Genomic DNA, 19,877 nt, shown 5'->3' on the forward strand with positions numbered 1-19,877 from the left:
TGAAAGTGAGTGAGTGGTGAGTGAGTGGTGAGTGAGCGGTGAGTGAGTGGTGAGTGAGTGGTGAGTGAGTGGTGAGTGAGTGAGCGGTGAGTGAGTGGTGAGTGAGTGGTGAGTGAGCGGTGAGTGAGTGGTGAGTGAGTGGTGGTGAGTGGTGAGTGAGTGGTGAGTGAGTGGTGATGGTGAGTGAGTGGTGAAAGTGAGTGAGTGGTGAGTGAGTGGTGAGTGAGTGGTGAGTGGTGAGTGAGTGGTGAGTGAGCGGTGAGTGAGTGGTGGTGAGTGGTGGTGAGTGAGTGGTGAGTGAGTGGTGAGTGAGTGGTGAGTGAGTGAGTGGTGAGTGAGTGGTGAAAGTGAGTGAGTGGTGAGTGAGTGGTGAGTGAGCGGTGGGTGAGTGGTGAGTGAGTGGTGAGTGAGTGGTGAGTGAGTGAGCGGTGAGTGAGTGGTGAGTGAGTGGTGAGTGAGCGGTGAGTGAGCGGTGAGTGAGTGGTGGTGAGTGGTGAGTGAGTGGTGAGTGAGTGAGTGGTGAGTGAGTGGTGATGGTGAGTGAGTGGTGAAAGTGAGTGGTGAGTGAGTGGTGAGTGAGTGGTGAGTGAGCGGTGAGTGAGTGGTGGTGAGTGAGTGGTGAGTGAGTGGTGAGTGAGCGGTGAGTGAGTGGTGAGTGGTGAAAGTGAGTGAGTGAGTGAGTGGTGAGTGAGTGGTGAGTGAGTGGTGATGGTGAATGAGTGAGTGGTGAGTGAGCGGTGAGTGAGTGGTGAGTGAGTGGTGAAAGTGAGTGAGTGGTGAGTGAGTGGTGAGTGAGCAGTGAGTGAGTGGTGAGTGGTGAAAGTGAGTGAGTGGTGAGTGAGTGGTGAGTGAGTGAGTGGTGAGTGAGTGGTGAGTGAGTGAGTGGTGAGTGAGTGGTGAGTGAGTGGTGAGTGGTAGTGAGTGAGTGGTGAGTGAGTGGTGAGTGAGTGAGTGATGAGTGAGTGGTGAGTGAGTGAGTGGTGATGGTGAGTGAGTGGTGATGGTGAGTGAGTGGTGAGTGAGTGGTGGTGAGTGAGTGGTGAGTGAGTGGTGAGTGGTGGTGAGTGAGTGGTGAGTGAGTGGTGAGTGAGTGGTGAGTGAGCGGTGAGTGAGTGGTGATGGTGAGTGAGTGAGTGGTGAGTGAGTGGTGAGTGAGTGGTGAGTGATTGGTGGTGAGTGAGCGGTGAGTGGTGGTGAGTGAGTGGTGAGTGAGTGTTGAGTGAGTGGTGAGTGAGTGGTGGTGAGTGAGTGGTGAGTGAGTGGTGAAAGTGAGTGAGTGGTGAGTGAGTGGTGAGTGAGTGGTGAGTGAGCGGTGAGTGGGTGGTGAAGGTGAGTGGTGAAGGTGAGTGAGTGGTGAGTGAGTGGTGAGTGAGTGGTGGTGAGTGAGTGGTGAGTGAGTGGTGAGTGAGTGAGTGGTGAGTGAGTGGTGAGTGAGTGAGTGGTGAGTGAGTGGTGAGTGAGTGGTGATGGTGAGTGAGTGGTGAGTGAGTGGTGAGTGAGTGGTGGTGAGTGAGTGGTGAGTGAGTGAGCGGTGAGTGAGTGGTGAAAGTGAGCGAGTGGTGAGTGAGTGGTGAGTGAGCGGTGAGTGAGTGGTGAGTGAGTGGTGAAAGTGAGTGAGTGGTGAGTGAGTGAGCGGTGAGTGAGTGGTGAGTGAGTGGTGAGTGAGTGGTGGTGAGTGAGTGGTGAGTGAGTGGTGAATGAGTGGTGAGTGAGTGGTGAGTGAGTGGTGGTGAGTGAGTGGTGGTGAGTGAGTGGTGGTGAGTGAGTGGTGAGTGAGTGGTGGTGAGTGAGTGGTGAGTGAGTGGTGAGTGAGTGGTGGTGAGTGAGTGGTGAGTGAGTGGTGAGTGAGTGGTGGTGAGTGAGTGGTGAGTGAGTGGTGAGTGAGTGGTGGTGAGTGGTGGTGAGTGAGTGGTGAGTGAGTGGTGAGTGAGTGGTGGTGAGTGAGTGGTGAGTGAGTGGTGAATGAGTGGTGATGGTGAGTGAGTGGTGAGTGAGTGGTGAGTGAGTGGTGGTGAGTGAGTGGTGAGTGAGTGGTGAGTGAGTGGTGGTGAGTGAGTGGTGAGTGAGTGGTGAATGAGTGGTGATGGTGAGTGAGTGGTGAGTGAGTGGTGATGGTGAGTGAGTGAGTGAGTGGTGAGTGGTGGTGAGTGAGTGGTGAGTGAGCGGCGAGTGCCACTGTGGTTCAGGGCTACGAGGCGGTGAAGCCGGCTGGCTCTTGTTGTGGCACGTGCACCCCTACGGCGTGCCTCATCCGCCTCAACAACGGCTCCAGCACCTGGCTGAAGGTGAGCGACTCCTCACTCACTCACCTGTGACTCATTCACCTGTGACTCATTCACCTGTGACTCATTCGCCTGTGACTCGCTCACCTGTGACTCATTCGCCTGTGACTCATTCGCCTGTGACTCACTCACCTGAGACTCACTCACCTGAGACTCACTCACCTGAGACTCACTCACCTGTGACTCACTCACCTGAGAATCACTCACCTGAGACTCACTCACCTGTGACTCACTCACCTGAGACTCACTCACCTGTGACTCACTCACTTGAGACTCACTCACTTGTGACTCACTCACCTGAGACTCACTCACCTGTGACTCACTCACTTGAGACTCACTCACTTGTGACTCACTCACCTGAGACTCACTCACCTGTGACTCACTCACCTGTGACTCACTCACCTGTGACTCATTCACCTGTGACTCATTCACCTGTGACTCATTCGCCTGTGACTCACTCACCTGTGACTCACTCGCCTGTGACTCGTTTACCTGTGACTCGTTCACCTGTGACTCACTCACCTGAGAATCACTCACCTGTGACTCGCTCACCTGTGACTCACTCGCCTGTGACTCACTCACCTGTGACTCACTCACCTGTGACTCATTCACCTGTGACTCATTCACCTGTGACTCATTCGCCTGTGACTCACTCGCCTGTGACTCGTTCACCTGGAACTCGTTCACCTGTGACTTGTTCACCTGTGACTCACTCACCTTTGACTTACTCACCTGAGACTCACTCACCTGAGACTTCCTCACCTGTGACTCACTCACCTGAGACTCACTCACCTGAGACTCGCTCACCTGTGACTCACTCACCTGAGACTCACTCACCTGAGACTCGCTCACCTGTGACTCACTCACCTGAGACTCACTCACATAGGACTCATTCACCTGTGACTCACTCACCTGTGACTCACTCACCTGTGACTCACCTGTGACTCACTCACCTGAGACTTACTCACCTGTGACTCACTCACCTGAGACTCACTCACCTGAGACTCAGTCACCTGTGACTCACTCACCTGAGACTCACTCACCTGAGACTCACTCACCTGTGACTCACTCACCTAGGACTCACTCACCTGAGACTCACTCACCTGGGACTCACTCACCTGTGACTCACTCACCTAGGACTCACTCACCTGAGACTCACTCACCTGAGACTCACTCACCTAGGACTCACTCACCTGAGACTCACTCACCTGAGACTCACTCACTTGTGACTCACTCACCTGTGACTCACTCCCCTAGGACTCACTCACCTGAGACTCACTCACCTGGGACTCACTCACCTGTGACTCACTCACCTGTGACTCACTCACCTGAGACTCACTCCCCTGTGACACACACCTGTGACTCACTCACCTGTGACTCACTCACCTAGGACTCACTCACCTGAGACTCACTCACCTGTGACTCACTCACCTAGGACTCACTCACCTGAGACTCACCCACCTAGGACTCACTCACCTGAGACTCACTCACCTGAGACTCACTCACCTAGGACTCACTCACCTGAGACTCACTCACCTGAGACTCACTCACCTAGGATTCACTCACCTGAGACTCACTCACCTGAGACTCGCTCACCTGAGACTCACTCACCTGAGACTCACTCACCTGAGACTCACTCACCTGTGACTCGCTCACCTAGGACTCACTCACCTAGGACTCACCTGAGACTCACTTACCTGAGACTCACTCACCTGAGACTCACTCACCTGAGACTCGCTCACCTGTGACTCGCTCACCTGAGACTCACTCACCTGTAACTCACTCACCTGTGACTCACTCACCTAGGACTCACTCACCTGTGACTCACTCACCTGAGACTCACTCACCTGTCAGTGACTCGCTCTCTCACCTGTGAGTCACTCGCTAAGCACGACCTCCCCGTGCACCCCTCCGTGCCCCCCACGTGTCCCCGTGCCACCCTTGACCCCGTGCCCCCCCCCCCCCCCCAGGTGAACGGCTCCCTCACGGTGGGCTGCGAGACTTTCCAGTGCCGACTCGTGGAGGGCGGCTCCCTGGGGTGGCAGCGGCGCAGCACCGTGTGCCCCCCACTCCAGCGCGACGCCTGCATCGCCCAGGGGGTAACGAGCGGTCGCCGTGGTGACGCGCGGTCGCCGTGGTAACGCGGGGTAACACGGGATACCCCTGATAACGCGTGGTCGCCGGGGTAACGCGGGGTAACCGACGGAGGCTATGGAAGGGCTTTAGGGGTTAGCGCTTAGTGTGTAATGGTTATGGGTGGGGTTTTACGGTTCGGGGTTTAGGGTTAAAGGTTTAAGGTTAGGGGTGGCGTTCATGACTATGGGTTTAGGGTTATGGATTAGGTTTAGAGGCCGTGCTGCCGTGTACGTTATCCGCCTGGCGCTCCGTTCGTTGTTGTTGCGAGCACGTGGCCGGGACGGCACACGACGGGGTGGGTGGTCAGCACCACGCCCGGCCGCCTTTGTCTCCCCCTAGTCACGATGCTTACTGCACGTGCCACCAGGTACTCACACACACACACACACCTCTACACAAAGACAAAGCTCCCCCGTGTAGCCTTAACCGACTGTTGGGGCAAGCGCTGTTAGCAGCACCTGTGAAGGCCGGCACTGTGGCGCACGACGGGGGTGGGGCGGCCATCACCACGCCCGGGGCCGCCTTTGTCTCCCCCAGTGGCGATGTTCACTACACACCGCAAGGTACTCGCCTTGAGGCCGAGTCGACCTAGGGGAGGCCCCAGGACCGGATTCACACAGTCGTCACCGGTGCTGCTGCCGGCCGGCTGCTTCGGCCCGCTCCCTGCGTGCACGCACAGCCGGTGCCGTGAACCCTGACCGTGTCACCCTTCTTGTCGCCGCAGGGGCAGATACAGCAGATGGAAGGCACGTGCTGCGAACACTGTAAGTATTCCGTGGTGGGAGACAAAGGCGGCCGGGCGTGGCGTTGGCCCCCCCGACCCCTCGCGTGCCATTCCGGCCTTCGTAGGTGCTGCTCGCTAACAGCGCTTGCCCCAACAGTCCGTCGAGGCTACACGGGGGGACCCTTGTCTTCGTAGCGGGGAGCGGTGGCGCAGCGGTGAGCTCGCCGTCGGCGGCAGTGACGATCGTCCGAGCCGGGTCCTGGAATTCCCCCTCGGTTGACTCAGCCTCAAATGAGTACCTGGTGCGGTGTGTAGTAAACATCGCCACTGGGGAGACAAAGGCGGCCGGGCGTGGTGCTGGCCACCCACCCCCTTCGTGTGCCACGGTGCCGGCCTTCGTAGGTGCTGCTACTCGCTAACAGCACTTGCCCCAACAGTCTGTCAAGGCTACGCGGGGGATCTTAGTCTTGGGTTGCGACGCTACACACGTGGCTGCCTGTGATCGCGCGCTGTGCGGGGTTGGTGAATCACTCACGGATGGGCTGTGAAAGTCCCTCCCCTACCCGTGAGTGGGCGCTAAGGAGGAGCCGTAACCCCCTGGGCTCTGCCAGGAGAAAGCAGCCGAGCAAACAATGTGAACGCCACCTGTTACATCTGTACGGGGATAGAGCGGTGCGCCCTCGCACGCACGCTTGGGGTTTCCTCCGGGTGCGCCAGTTCCGCTCATAAACCGCTCATTGATTGGCCAATTCCGCCTCACGCCGTCGCAGATGTTGATGTGTGGCTGGTTGCTTGTGCAGGCTCGGTGAAGGAGGAGGAATGCAAGAAGGTGCAGGGAAGGCTGAAGTTCCTGACGATCGGAGACTGCAGCACGCTGGCCCCCACGCCCATCAGCTACTGCGAGGTGAGACAACGTCGCCATCTTTGTCATCGTCGTCGTCATCTCGATCATTATTGTTGTCATCATTATTGTCGTCATCGTCACCATCGTCGTCATTAACATTGTTGGGGTCATCGTCGTCGTCATTAACATTGTTGGGGTCATCGTCGTCGTCATTAACATTGTTGGGGTCATCGTCATTGTCGTCATCATCGTCGTTATCGTAATGATTATTGTGACCATCATTGTTGTTGTCATCATTATCATCATCATCATCGTCGTTATTGTCATCATCGGCATTGTTGGGGTCATCATCATCATCATCGTCATAAGCTGCCGATGACGTTAAAAAAAACACTGCCTTTACTGCCACGCCACCACCCCGCAGGGTCGCTGCTCCACCCAAGCCATCTACTCGGTGCACACGCAGTCGGTGACGGGGGCCTGCCGGTGCTGCGCCGCCGCTAGTACGCGTGCGCGCCCAGTCCTGCTGGCGTGCGCCAACGGCTCGTCCGTCCAGCACGACGTTCTGGACGCGGTGGAGTGCACGTGCGAGGAGCGCACCTGCGGCGAGTGAGAGCCACCGCAGTCCATCGCCGCTTGAAGCCCCCCCAACCCCCCGTGTCAGCCAGCGTCCTCCGCTCGTTAACGATGCTTGTAACAGTAACAATAACGATGACGAGGGACCGCTCGGCCTCCTGTAGGCCAGGCGAGGGTAGTTTACGTTTCCTAGCCACCGCGGCGCCCGGACAAACGACGTGAGAGGGGAGTCGTGGTGGTATTTGCGCGGCTAACAGGAGTACAAACAACACCACCGCCACGGTATTGGCCAGGGTGGCCTACCGGGATCAAATCACCGACTTCTATCAACAACAACGCGCGGCGAACGCGATGCTAAGACGAAACTAAAACGATTGAACGGTGTTTTTTTTTTCCCATTGTGTGTTTCTGTTACGGTCTGTCCACCCAAATAAACTGCTTGTTGCACAGACAATATTCTAATCGTCCATTATCTAAATTCAATTGGAAAGTTCAACCTCTGTAGGTCCCGCCCCTTCCTATTTAGACCTCGCCCCTTCCTCTTTAGACCCCGCCCCTTCATCTTTAGACCCCGCCCCTTCCTCTTTAGACCCCCACCCCTTCCTCTTTAGACCCTGTCCCTTTCTCTTTAGACCTTGTCCCTTCCTCTTTAGACCCCGATCCTTCCTCTTTAGACCCCGACCATTCCTCTTTAGACCCCGACCCTTCCTCTTTAGACCCCGATCCTTCCTCTTTAGACCCCGACCCTTCCTCTTTAGACCCCGACCCTTCCTCTTTAGACCCCGCCCCTTCCTCTTTAGACCCCGCCCCTTCCTCTTTAGACCCCGACCCTTCCTGATTCTGCCCCCCTCCCTGCACACGCGGTTGGGCTGCTTTTGGGTAGTGGGGAGTATCAGTGCTGGGGGCACTGGATGCAGTGGTACCACAATGAAACTCTGTCGTAGAGAATCAATAGATGAATGATAGGTGGGTTTATTTTCTACAGCGTCACTCGTGTAGAACATTATTATCATGATATATCAAGCTTGTTAACCCAGGAAAGCCTCACTGAGTCGTCACGGCTCAAGGTCAAGTTCATACAGACCTCTGGGGCGATTTGTTGTTAGTGAGCAAGCAGCTGTGCATATACTCGCCACACACACTCACCTACACACGGACACACACACACACTCACCTACACACGGACACACACACACACGGATAGCCCTAACAAGGCTGTTGGGGCAAGCGCTGGTAGCGAGCACCTCAGAAGGATGTGAATGCACAAGAATGCGTGGTGTGTCCGATGGCTTGCGTGGAAGCTCGCACAACGAAGACAAAGATACCCCTAATAGGCTTAATACACAAATATAAAGATGCCCCTGTATAGTCTTAAGAGACTGTTGGGACCAAGTGCTGTTAGCGAGTAGCACCTAATGAAGGCCTTAACACGCACAGACACCAGCACGAATGCACACGCCTATGTATGCATGTAGTCCACGTTTATGAATGAATGCTGTAACGTTGCTGCACTACCGCGGTTGCTACCGTAATGTAGCAAAGTCGTTGTTTGTATCAGCGTTCAGTAAACGTAACTGCGGAAGTCCCGAGTGTCCTCGTCGCGTGGCTCGAGATCGCGTTTTGCTCACCCTTTGCTTCTAAAATCTGTCGTACGCGTGGCACACTCACACAACAACACAACAACAACCTCTACACACACCTCTACACACACCTCTACATACACACACACACATCTACACACCTCTACATACACACACACACACCTCTACACACACCTCTACATACACACACCTCTACACACACCTCTACACACACCTCTACATACACACACACACCTCTACACACACACCTCTACACACACCTCTACATACACACACACCTCTACACACACCTCCACACACCTCTACACACCTCTACACACTCACACAACAACACAACAACAACCTCTATACACACCTCTACACACACCTCTACACACACCTCTACACACACCTCTACATACACACACATCTACACACCTCTACATACACACACACCTCTACACACACCTCTACATACACACACCTCTACACACCTCTACACACACCTCTACACACTCACACAACAACAACCTCTACACACACCTCTACATTCACACACCTCTACACACACCTCTACACACACACACACCTCTACACACGCACCTCTACACACACCTCTACACACACCTCTGCATACACACACAACAACACAACCGCCATTCGCCACTAAGTGGCGGTGACGTCACCACGACGCTTGTGCCAGGCCATGTGCACCTTGAGGCCACGTGAAGTGTCGAACGCCCGCTGGCAGGAGGTCACGGGGCAGACCCAGCAGGTGCCACGGGTCGACTGACTGAGATGACTGAGATGACTGGCTGATGCACCACCCGTGCCCCCTACTGTGCCAACCTGCTGTGCTTTAGCCACCCCGGCGACTGCCGCCAACTGCCCAGCAGCATCCTTCACAAACCTCTTGACACTGCTGGGACCGGTCATCAGCAAGTCCAATAAACTCCACATCCTGTATAGCTATGTGGGCCTTAACTGGAAAAATAGTTGAAGAGTTTCGTTTTTCCTCCTCTGCTCCATCTCTCCCCGCTGCTCATCTCTGCGTCGTCTCGGGGACTTCTGTCCCGGCCTCCCTCTCCGGCTCTCTCTCTCTCATCCCTGACATGAATTACAGGCTTGGCTTTACCGCGGGTGCACGTGTGCGTGTGTGTGCACGTGTTGCACGTGTGCGTGTGTGTGTGTGTACACGCACACGTACAACACGTGTGTGTACACGTGTGCGTGTACACACACGTGTGCACACACACGTGTACACGTATGTGTGTACACGTGTGTTGCACGTGTGTGTGTGTACACGTGTGCGTGCAACACGTGTGTGTACACGTGTTGCACGTGTGTGTGTACAAGTGTTGCACGTGTGTGTGTACACACACGTGCAACACGTGTGTGTACACACGTGTTGCACGTGTGCGTATAGGATCGCGAGACGAGGGGTGTCGCAATGGGTAGCTGTCCCCGTCTCCTCCGTTGCCAAGCTCACGACGGACTCCGACAACGACGATAAACAAAGGGAGGGGGGGAGGAGGAGAGAGCTGCACAACAACAAGACGAGCGAGAGACGTGGATAGCGCGCTCCACCCCGCACCTGCTGGGCGTCAGTGCTCCACGTGTTTGCACTGAGGACACCCCTCAGGCGAGCTGCCCCTAGCTGTGGGGGGGGGGTGGGGTGAGTTCAAGGTCAAGAGGTCATCGTGGCCGAAGCTGCTTTTGTTATACACGCGGTGGCTCAGGAAACGGTAACGACCTCGCCTGGTGCGCAGAAGGTCGTGGGTTTGATCCCGACCCCCGGGCGATGCCTGCTATTGTATAAGTGGAGTTTGCATTTTTCTCATCATCATCATCGTGGTGGCACTGAGATGTTAACCGCCTCGGATTTCTCCCGCAGTCTAAATAAAGATGTCTCTCTCCATGAGTCTGACGCGAGCGATAACCGGGTTCACGTGGAACGTTGCTCCAACGTTAGCCCGGCATTGGCGTGGTGACTGAGTAAGGCATCACCACTGTGAGTTGATGTGCACTGGTGATGAAATGAAGAGGCCATGGTCCAGCATATCGTTACACTCAGCACTCACCACTCCTCACCCTCACCACTCCTTACCACTCACCCACGTAACTCACCCTGCCCACCCTCCCCCTACTCTCCCCCCCCCCCCGTTCCCCCCTCCCCCAGGGCCCCGCTAATGAGTGGTGCTGCTTGTGACCGAGGCGCGTAATTAGCGCCTCGATCACTTCCCCGGCGCGGCGGAGCTGATGATGATGGCTGCTAACTCCTCAGGATAATAATGATGTATAATAATGATGATGGTGGAGGAGGAGGATAGAGGAGGATGGAGGAGGATGATGGTGAGCTCTGCTCACTGATGATGGCTGCTAACTCCTCAGGATAATAATAATGATGTATAATAATGATGATGATGGTGGAGGAGGATGGAGGAGGATGATGGTGAGCTCTGCTCACTGATGATGGCTGCTAACTCCTCAGGATAATAATAATGATGGATAATAATGATGATGGTGGAGGAGGATGGAGGAGGATGATGGTGAGCTCTGCTCACTGATGATGATGATGGCTGCTAACTCCTCAGGATAATAATAATGATGATGATGGATAATAATGATGATGATGGTGGAGGAGGATGATGGTGAGCTCTGCTCACTGATGATGATGATGGCTGCTAACTCCTCAGGATAATAATAATGATGGATAATAATGATGATGATGGTGGAGGAGGATGATGGTGAGCTCTGCTCACTGATGATGATGATGACTGCTAACTCCTCAGGATAATAATAATGATGATGATGGATAATAATGATGATGATGGTGGAGGAGGATGGAGGAGGATGATGGTGAGCTCTGCTCACTGATGATGATGATGATGAAGCGCAGATAATGATGCTGATGTGGAGGAGGAGGAAGACAGATGAGGAGGTGGACGCGGAGGAGGAGTGCTAGAATGGTGATGAGAAGGGAGGAGGGAATGATGAGAAGGAGGAGGAGAATGATTTTGTGTAGCAGTGGGGGGAGGAGGCAAGGAGGAGGGCGAGGGGGGCGAGGGGGGCGAGTTGGGTCGCTGGCGGAGGAGGCAGAGCGAGAGTCGCAGCTCTTCGCAGCTCTCACCAGGCACGCCCTCTCGTCGCGTGAGTCTCTCTGTCTCTCTCTGTCTCTCTGTCTCTCTCTGTCTCTCTGTCTCTCTGTGTCTCTCTGTGTCTCTGTGTCTCTGTGTGTCTCTGTCTGAGTCTCCCTGTGTGTGTCTGTGTCTCTGTGTGTCTCTCTGTCTCTCTGTGTGTCTCTGTGTCTCTGTCTGAGTCTCCCTGTGTGTGTCTGTGTCTCTGTCTCTGTGTCTCTGTCTGAGTCTCCCTGTGCGTGTCTGTGTCTCTGTCTCTGTGTTTATGTGTCTCTGTCTGAGTCTCCCTGTGTGTGTCTGTGTCTCTGCCTCTGTGTCTCTGTCTGACTTTCCCTGTGTGTGTCTGTGTCTCTGTCTCTGTGTCTCTGTATCTCTGTCTGAGTCTCCCTGTGTGTGTCTGTGTCTCTGTGTCTCTGTCTGAGTCTCCCTGTGTGTGTCTGTCTCTGTCTGTGTCTGTGTCTTTGTCTCTGTGTGTCTGTCTGTGTATCTATGTTGCTGTGTGTGTCTCTGTGTGTCTGTATCTCTGTGTTGCTGTCTCTGTGTCTCTGTCTCTGTGTTGCTGTGTCTGTGTATCTCTCTGTCTCTTTTACTCTCCCCGTGTCTCTATCACTCACATCTGTCATCTCCCCCGTATCTCACTCTATCTCCTTATCTCCATCACCCCGTATCTCACTATATCTCTCTCTCCGTATCTCAATCTCCCCGTATCTCTCTCTTCCCCATATCCATCATCTCCCCGTGTATTCCCCTCTTTCCCTTCCTCCTCTTCCCCCGGATCTCCCTCTCCTCTCCTCCCTTCGGGTGTATCTCTCTCAATATCTCACCACACGCACCTTACCACCCTGCTGTGCGTGTCTGTGTGTGTGTGTTTTCCATCACCAGGGCATGCTCATGAGACCATCTGCCATGGGGAGCTGGAACCTGCCGAGCGCCATCCGCTCCTGTAGCAGCGCCACGTGCTCCGTGGGTGAGAGACTCCGCGCACTCGCACTCGCACACACACACACACTCGCACACACACACACTCACACTCGCACACACACACACACTCGCACACACACACGCACTCGCACACACACAATCACATGCTGAGTTGACACGTTCACGTGTAGACGCAATCACACGCAGGCGCGCACGCGCACACACACACACACACGATGGCAGGTCTGACAGACTTCAACAAGGCGCACAAACGCGCTGGCACGCACATTCTGTCAGGTGAACACGCGCACTCACGTACACTCACAAGGGACACTCATAAGGGACACTCATAAGGGACACTCATAACATCCGCACAGGCGCACACACACAAACACACAAACACACGTGCACATTCCCTATTGTATTGTGACCAAGATCCCCCGTGTAGCCTTAACAGACTGTTGGGGCAAGTGCTGTTAGCAGCGAGCACGAGAGGGTGGGTGGCCAGCACCACGTCTGGCCGCCTTTGTCTCCCCCAGTGGCGATGTTTACTGCACACCACACCAGGTACTCATTTGAGGCTGAGTCGACCTGGAGGAGGCCCAGGACCGGTTCAGAGACTCGTCACTGATTTTGGCCGTAAGCGGGAATCGAACTCGGGTCGCCAGGTTCATAGCGCAGCGCAATAACCACTACACTACCGCTCCCCACACACGCACACCCCTACACACGCACACACACAACTCTACATACACACACACCTCAATATACACACAACAACAACCGCCATTCGCCACTAAGTGGCGGTGACGTCACCACGACGCTTGTGCCAGGCTAGGTGCACCTTGAGGCCACGTGAGGTGTCGAACGCCCGCTGGCAGGAGGTCACGGGGCAGACCCAGCAAGTGCCACGAGTCGACTGACTGAGATGACCGAGATGACTGGCTGATGCGCCACCTGTGCCCCCTACTGTGCCAACCTGCGGTGCTTTAGCCACCCGGCGCTCCGCTCGTTGTTGTGAGCGTCGCTCCTCCGCCCTCCGCTATTGTCGGAGGGCGACTGCCTCCAACTGCCCAGCAGCGTCCTTCACGAGCCTCCTCCACAGAGGCCGATCTTGACACCGCTGGTACCAGTCATCGGCAAGTCCACTCAGTTCCACGGCCTCCTTTACCACATCACTCCATCTCTTCTCTAGCCCGTGCCGCGCCCGTTTAGCCCCCTCGACCCGGCCGAACAAAAGCTGTCTATACACACACACACACAAACAAAGATCCCCCATATAGCCTTAACAGACTGTAGGGGCAAGTGCTGTTAGCGAGCACCTATGAAGGCCGGAACGGTACACCAGGGGGTGAGTGGCCAGCACCACGCCCGACCGCCTTTGTCTCCCTAGTGCCGATGTTTACACACCGCACCAGGTACTCATTTAGAGGCTGAGTCGACCTAGGGGAGGCCCGGGACCGGTTCAGATAATCGTCACTGGTTTGGGCTGTGAGCGGGAATCGAACCCAAGTCGCCAGGTTCATAGCGCAGTGCGCTAACCGCTACACTATCGCTCCCCACCACACCCACACACATCTACACACACATACACCTACACACATACACCTACACACACACACATCTACACACACACACACATTTACATACACATACACCTACACACACAGCTACACACACACCTACACACACACATACACCTACACACACACAACTACACACACACATACACCTACACACACACACCTAAACACACACACATCTACACACACACATCTACATACACCTACACACACATACACCTACACACAAACATCTACACACACACACGCCTCTACACACACATACACCTACACACACACATCTACACACACACATGCACCTACACACACATCTACACACACACACCTACACACACACATACACCTACACACACACATACACCTACACACACATCTACACACACACACCTACACACACATACACCTACACACACACCTACACACACACATACACCTACACACACATCTACACACACGACTACACACACACACACATCTACACACACACACACACGCCTCTACACACACAAACACACCTACACACACCTACGCACACACATACACCTACACACACACATACACCTACACACACATCTACACACACACACACACGCCTCTACACACACAAACACACCTACACACACCTACGCACACACATACACCTACACGCACATCTACACACACGCCTACACACACACATCTACACACACACACACACGCCTCTACACACACATACACACACCTACACACATCTACACACACACATACACCTACACACACATCTACACACACATACACCTACACACACATCTACACATACACACATCTACACACACACACGCCTCTACACACACATACACCTACACACACACATCTACACACACACATACACCTACACACAAATCTACACACACACATCTACACACATCTACGCACACACATACACCTACACACACATCTACACACACATACACACACATACACACACCTACACACACATCTACACACACACATACACCTACACACACACATCTACACACACACATCTACACACACACATCTACACACATACATACACCTACACACACATCTACACACACGCCTACACACACACATCTACACACACACACGCCTCTACACACACATACACACACACACCTACACACACACATACACCTACACACACATCTACACACACACACCTACACACACATCTACACACACGCCTACACACGCAGAGAGACGCGCCCACTGCTGGGCAGTGCGAGCGATGGGTCGAGAGGCGTCATTCACCCAGACAGAGGTCGTCACTCGCGGGACCCCCAGCACCCCGCTCAGCCCCTCTCCCTCTGGGGGTCCCTCTCGCGGCCCCCCCCCTTCCCTCCCCCCCCACCCTCCCCCCTTTCAAGGGGACCCCCTCGAGGGGGTCCCGAGCGGCGGCAGGCGGCAGGGAGAGACGAAGAGCGACTCGCCGTGCCCAGTCGCGGGGGATATCGCGAGCACGACAGAATGAACACGGTACAGGCGGTGTGTGTATGTAGAGGTGTGTGTATGTGTATGTAGAGGTGTGTGTATGTAGAGGTGTGTGTATGTAGAGGTGTGTGTAGAGGTGTGTGTATGTAGAGGTGTGTGTGTAGAGGTGTGTGTAGAGGTGTGTGTGTGTAGAGGTGTGTGTATGTAGAGGTGTATGTAGAGGTGTGTGTGTAGAGGTGTGTATGTAGAGGTGTATGTAGAGGTGTGTGTGTGTGTAGAGGTGTGTGTGTAGAGGTGTGTGTAGAGGTGTGTGTAGAGGTGTGTGTGTGTAGAGGTGTGTGTAGAGGTGTGTGTAGAGGTGTGTGTAGAGGTGTGTGTAGAGGTGTATGTGTATGTAGAGGTGTGTGTAGAGGTGTGTGTAGAGGTGTGTGTGTGTAGAGGTGTGTGTAGAGGTGTGTGTGTGTAGAGGTGTGTGTGTATGTAGAGGTGTGTTTAGAGGTGTGTGTGTGTAGAGGTGTGTGTAGAGGTGTGTGTAGAGGTGTTTGTAGAGGTGTGTGTGTGTAGAGGTGTGTGTGTAGAGGTGTGTGTAGAGGTGTTTATGTGTGTAGAGGTGTGTGTAGAGGTGTGTGTAGAGGTGTGTGTAGAGGTGTGTGTGTAGAGGTGTGTATAGAGGTGTGTGTGTAGAGGGTTGTGTAGAGGTGTGTGTGTAGAGGTGTGTGTAGAGGTGTGTGTAGAGGTGTGTGTGTGTGTGTATGTAGAAGTGTGTGTAGAGGTGTGTGTAGAGGTGTGTGTAGAGGTGTGTGTAGAAGTGTGTGTAGAGGTGTGTGTGTGTAGGGGTGTGTGTGTGTAGAGGTGTGTGTAGAGGGGCGTGTAGAGAGTGGAGAGCGGTGGGTGTAGTGGTTAGCGCTATGCTGCGCTTCGAACCCGGCGACCCAAGTTCGATTCCCACTCACGGCCACCAACACCAGTGACGATTATCTCTAGGTCGACTCAGCCTCAAATGAGTACCTGGTGTGATGTGTAAACATCGCCACTGGGGAGACAAAGGCGGCCGGGCGTGGTATTGGCCACCCACCCTGTCGTGTGCCTTGTTGGCCTTCATAGGTGCTGCTCGCTAACAGCACTTGCCCCAACAGTCTGTTCAAGGCTATACGGGGGATCTTTGCCTTTGCATCTGTCCGCACGTGCGCCCATGTCTCTTGTTTTTTTTTAATTAAATGTACTCGGCACTTGTCATAGGATGGTGGAATTTCCACCACTGACTGAGGTTTCCGCTTGAAATTGGCGTCGTCCCGTTGCTTGTGTGAGTCTATATGTGTGTGTGTCTCTGTCCCTCTCTCCCATAACTCAATCTGTGTCTCTCTTTACCTCTGTCTTTCTCTCCGTGTCTCTGCACCTCAATGTGTCCATCTACCATGAAATGTTATCCTTTAACCACCATCATCAACGTCTCATCGTTTGTTTAAATCGGGGATGTGAAACCGCTGTTTGTCTCCTTAACCTGTACAGAGCCACATGCAATGTTCAGACGTAATAGAGATTTGTGTTGGGTTTAGATCGCGTCAATATAGAAACGTTGTGTCGTTAAACCCGCCACCACGCGACACAGCCAATTCGTAAGGGTTGTCACGTAAACAGAACGTGCCATTACGAATAGAGCACACCGATTGTGAGTTAGAGAGCCAAGCCACAACATTTACAATTCACTCTTCAACACACCGGTTTGTGCTGTACTCGTGACGAATTGGCCACGTTCTGTTTACGTGACAACCCTTACTAAGTTGGCTGTGCCGAGTGGTGGCGGGTTTAACAACACATTTATATATTTACGTGATCTAACCCAAAAAAATACTTCTATTGTGGATAATATTGGTCGCGAAAGCCTCCTACTACGTGTTAAACTGATGTTCAGACATGTGGCTGACAACCACACAAACACGCGCACCGCTCAGCCACTTGTATCAGTGTCAAGAGATGTCGCCTTGCAAGCGACACGGACCCTGAACTGGGCCGTCAAATCTCACATTGGAAGCTGCGATGTTGGCCAGGTCGAGGATATCAAAACCCCTTCTGGTACCCGATTAGTGTGGCTTAAGATGCTTCCCGGAGCGTGTTAAGTGAAGTCACAGACCGTGTTAAGTGAAGTCACAGACCGTGTTAAGTGAAGTCACGGACCGTGTTAAGTGAAGTCACAGACCGTGTTAAGTGAAGTCACGGGTCGTGTTAAGAGAAGTCACGGGCCGTGTTAAGTGAAGTCACGGACCGTGTTAAGTGAAGTCACGGGCCGTGTTAAGTGAAGTCACGGGTCGTGTTAAGTGGAGTCACAGACCGTGTTAAGTGAAGTCACAGACCGTGTTAAGTGAAGTCACGGACCGTGTTAAGTGAAGTCACAGACCGTGTTAAGTGAAGTCACGGGTCGTGTTAAGAGAAGTCACGGGCCGTGTTAAGTGAAGTCACGGACCGTGTTAAGTGAAGTCACGGGCCGTGTTAAGTGAAGTCACGGGTCGTGTTAAGTGGAGTCACAGACCGTGTTAAGTGAAGTCACAGACCGTGTTAAGTGAAGTCACGGGTTGTGTTAAGTGAAGTCACGGGTCGTGTTAAGAGAAGTCACGGGCCGTGTTAAGTGAAGTCACGGACCGTGTTAAGTGAAGTCACGGACCGTGTTAAGTGAAGTCACGGGTCGTGTTAAGAGAAGTCACGGGTCGTGTTAAGTGAAGTCACGGGTCGTGTTAAGAGAAGTCACAGACCGTGTTAAGTGGAGTCACAGACCGTGTTAAGTGAAGTCACGGGTCGTGTTAAGTGAAGTCACGGACCGTGTTAAGTGAAGTCACGGACCGTGTTAAGTGAAGTCACAGACCGTGTTAAGTGAAGTCACAGACCGTGTTAAGTGAAGTCACGGGTCGTGTTAAGTGACGTCACAGACCGTGTTAAGTGAAGTCACAGACCGTGTTAAGTGAAGTCACGGGTCGTGTTAAGTGAAGTCACGGGTCGTATTAAGAGAAGTCACAGACCGTGTTAAGTGGAGTCACAGACCGTGTTAAGTGAAGTCACAGACCGTGTTAAGTGGAGTCACGGACCGTGTTAAGTGGAGTCACGGACCATGTTAAGTGAAGTCACAGACCGTGTTAAGTGAAGTCACAGACCGTGTTAAGTGAAGTCACGGGTCGTGTTAAGTGAAGTCACAGACCGTGTTAAGTGAAGTCACGGGTCGTGTTAAGTGAAGTCACGGACCGTGTTAAGTGAAGTCACGGGTCGTGTTAAGTGAAGTCACGGACCGTGTTAAGTGAAGTCACGGACCGTGTTAAGTGAAGTCACGGGTCGTGTTAAGTGAAGTCACGGACCGTGTTAAGTGAAGTCACAGACCATGTTAAGTGAAGTCACGGACCGTGTTAAGTGAAGTCACAGACCGTGTTAAGTGAAGTCACAGACCGTGTTAAGTGGAGTCACAGACCGTGTTAAGCGAAGTCACAGACCGTGTTAAGTAAAGTCACGGACCGTGTTAAGTGAAGTCACAGACCGTGTTAAGTGAAGTCACAGACCGTGTTAAGTGAAGTCACGGGTTGTGTTAAGTGAAGTCACGGGTCGTGTTAAGAGAAGTCACGGGCCGTGTTAAGTGAAGTCACGGACCGTGTTAAGTGAAGTCACGGACCGTGTTAAGTGAAGTCACGGGTCGTGTTAAGAGAAGTCACGGGTCGTGTTAAGTGAAGTCACGGGTCGTGTTAAGAGAAGTCACAGACCGTGTTAAGTGGAGTCACAGACCGTGTTAAGTGAAGTCACGGGTCGTGTTAAGTGAAGTCACGGACCGTGTTAAGTGAAGTCACGGACCGTGTTAAGTGAAGTCACAGACCGTGTTAAGTGAAGTCACGGACCGTGTTAAGTGAAGTCACAGACCGTGTTAAGTGAAGTCACAGACCGTGTTAAGTGGAGTCACAGACCGTGTTAAGTGAAGTCACAGACCGTGTTAAGTAAAGTCACGGACCGTGTTAAGTGAAGTCACAGACCGTGTTAAGTGAAGTCACGGGTCGTGTTAAGAGAAGTCACAGACTGTGTTAAGTGGAGTCACAGACCGTGTTAAGTGAAGTCACAGACTGTGTTAAGTGAAGTCACGGGTCGTGTTAAGTGAAGTCACAGACTGTGTTAAGTGGAGTCACGGGCCATGGATGAGTGAGTGAGTGGATGAGTGATTGAGTGGGTGAGCAAGTGGGTGGGTCGGTGAGTGAGAGGGTGAGTGGGTGCGTGAGTGGGTGAGTGAGAGGGTGAGTGGATAAGTGCGTAAGTGGATGAGTGAGTGGATGAGTGAGTGAGCGGGTGAGCGAGCGGTTGAGTGAGTCGGTGAGCGAGTGGGTAAGTTGGTGAGCGAGTGCATGAGTGAGATGAGTGAGTGGGTGAGCGAGTTGCCGAGCGAGTAAGCGAGCGAGTGGGCGAGCGAGAGGGCGAGCGAGAGGGCGAGCGAGTGGGTGAGTGAGTTCACGTTCCAAGTTGATGATGGTGGTGCGTGACAAGGTGAGAATTCACGAGGCCAGGATCGAGGACACCAGAATAACAATTAGCAGAACAAGTGGACAACACACTTATAATAATCATAATACTTTAATGTTACATCGCGTCAGTCATGGTAATTACATCCCATAATTCTGTACAT

At 53.4% G+C, this 19,877-nt stretch overlaps 2 protein-coding genes across 6 annotated transcripts in view; both read left to right on the forward strand.

The window, feature by feature from the left end:
- Positions 1 to 8,144, forward strand: part of VWF (von Willebrand factor) — a 113,098-nt gene extending 104,954 nt beyond the window's left edge. The window contains exons 48-52 of the mRNA XM_076054339.1: positions 2,187 to 2,285; positions 4,253 to 4,381; positions 5,143 to 5,182; positions 5,943 to 6,046; positions 6,411 to 8,144. Coding sequence (XP_075910454.1) covers positions 2,187 to 2,285; positions 4,253 to 4,381; positions 5,143 to 5,182; positions 5,943 to 6,046; positions 6,411 to 6,599 — 561 coding nt within the window. The 3' untranslated portion in view covers positions 6,600 to 8,144. The remainder of the gene's footprint in view (positions 1 to 2,186; positions 2,286 to 4,252; positions 4,382 to 5,142; positions 5,183 to 5,942; positions 6,047 to 6,410) is intronic.
- Positions 8,145 to 11,398: 3,254 nt separating this feature from the next.
- LOC116956436 (anoctamin-1) overlaps positions 11,399 to 19,877 on the forward strand; it is a 177,592-nt gene continuing 169,113 nt past the window's right edge. For 4 of the 5 annotated variants that reach the window (XM_076054340.1, XM_076054342.1, XM_076054341.1 and 1 more), the window contains exon 1: positions 11,399 to 12,246. In XM_076054340.1, coding sequence (XP_075910455.1) covers positions 11,769 to 12,246 — 478 coding nt within the window. In that variant the 5' untranslated portion in view covers positions 11,399 to 11,768. The remainder of the gene's footprint in view (positions 12,247 to 19,877) is intronic. The other variant, XM_076054344.1, reaches the window with a different exon arrangement.

Source organism: Petromyzon marinus, chromosome 65 (assembly GCF_048934315.1).
Source record: "Petromyzon marinus isolate PM22_M1 ecotype Great Lakes invasive population chromosome 65, UKy_Petmar_22M1.pri1.0, whole genome shotgun sequence".
NCBI classification, from domain to species: domain Eukaryota; kingdom Metazoa; phylum Chordata; class Hyperoartia; order Petromyzontiformes; family Petromyzontidae; genus Petromyzon; species Petromyzon marinus.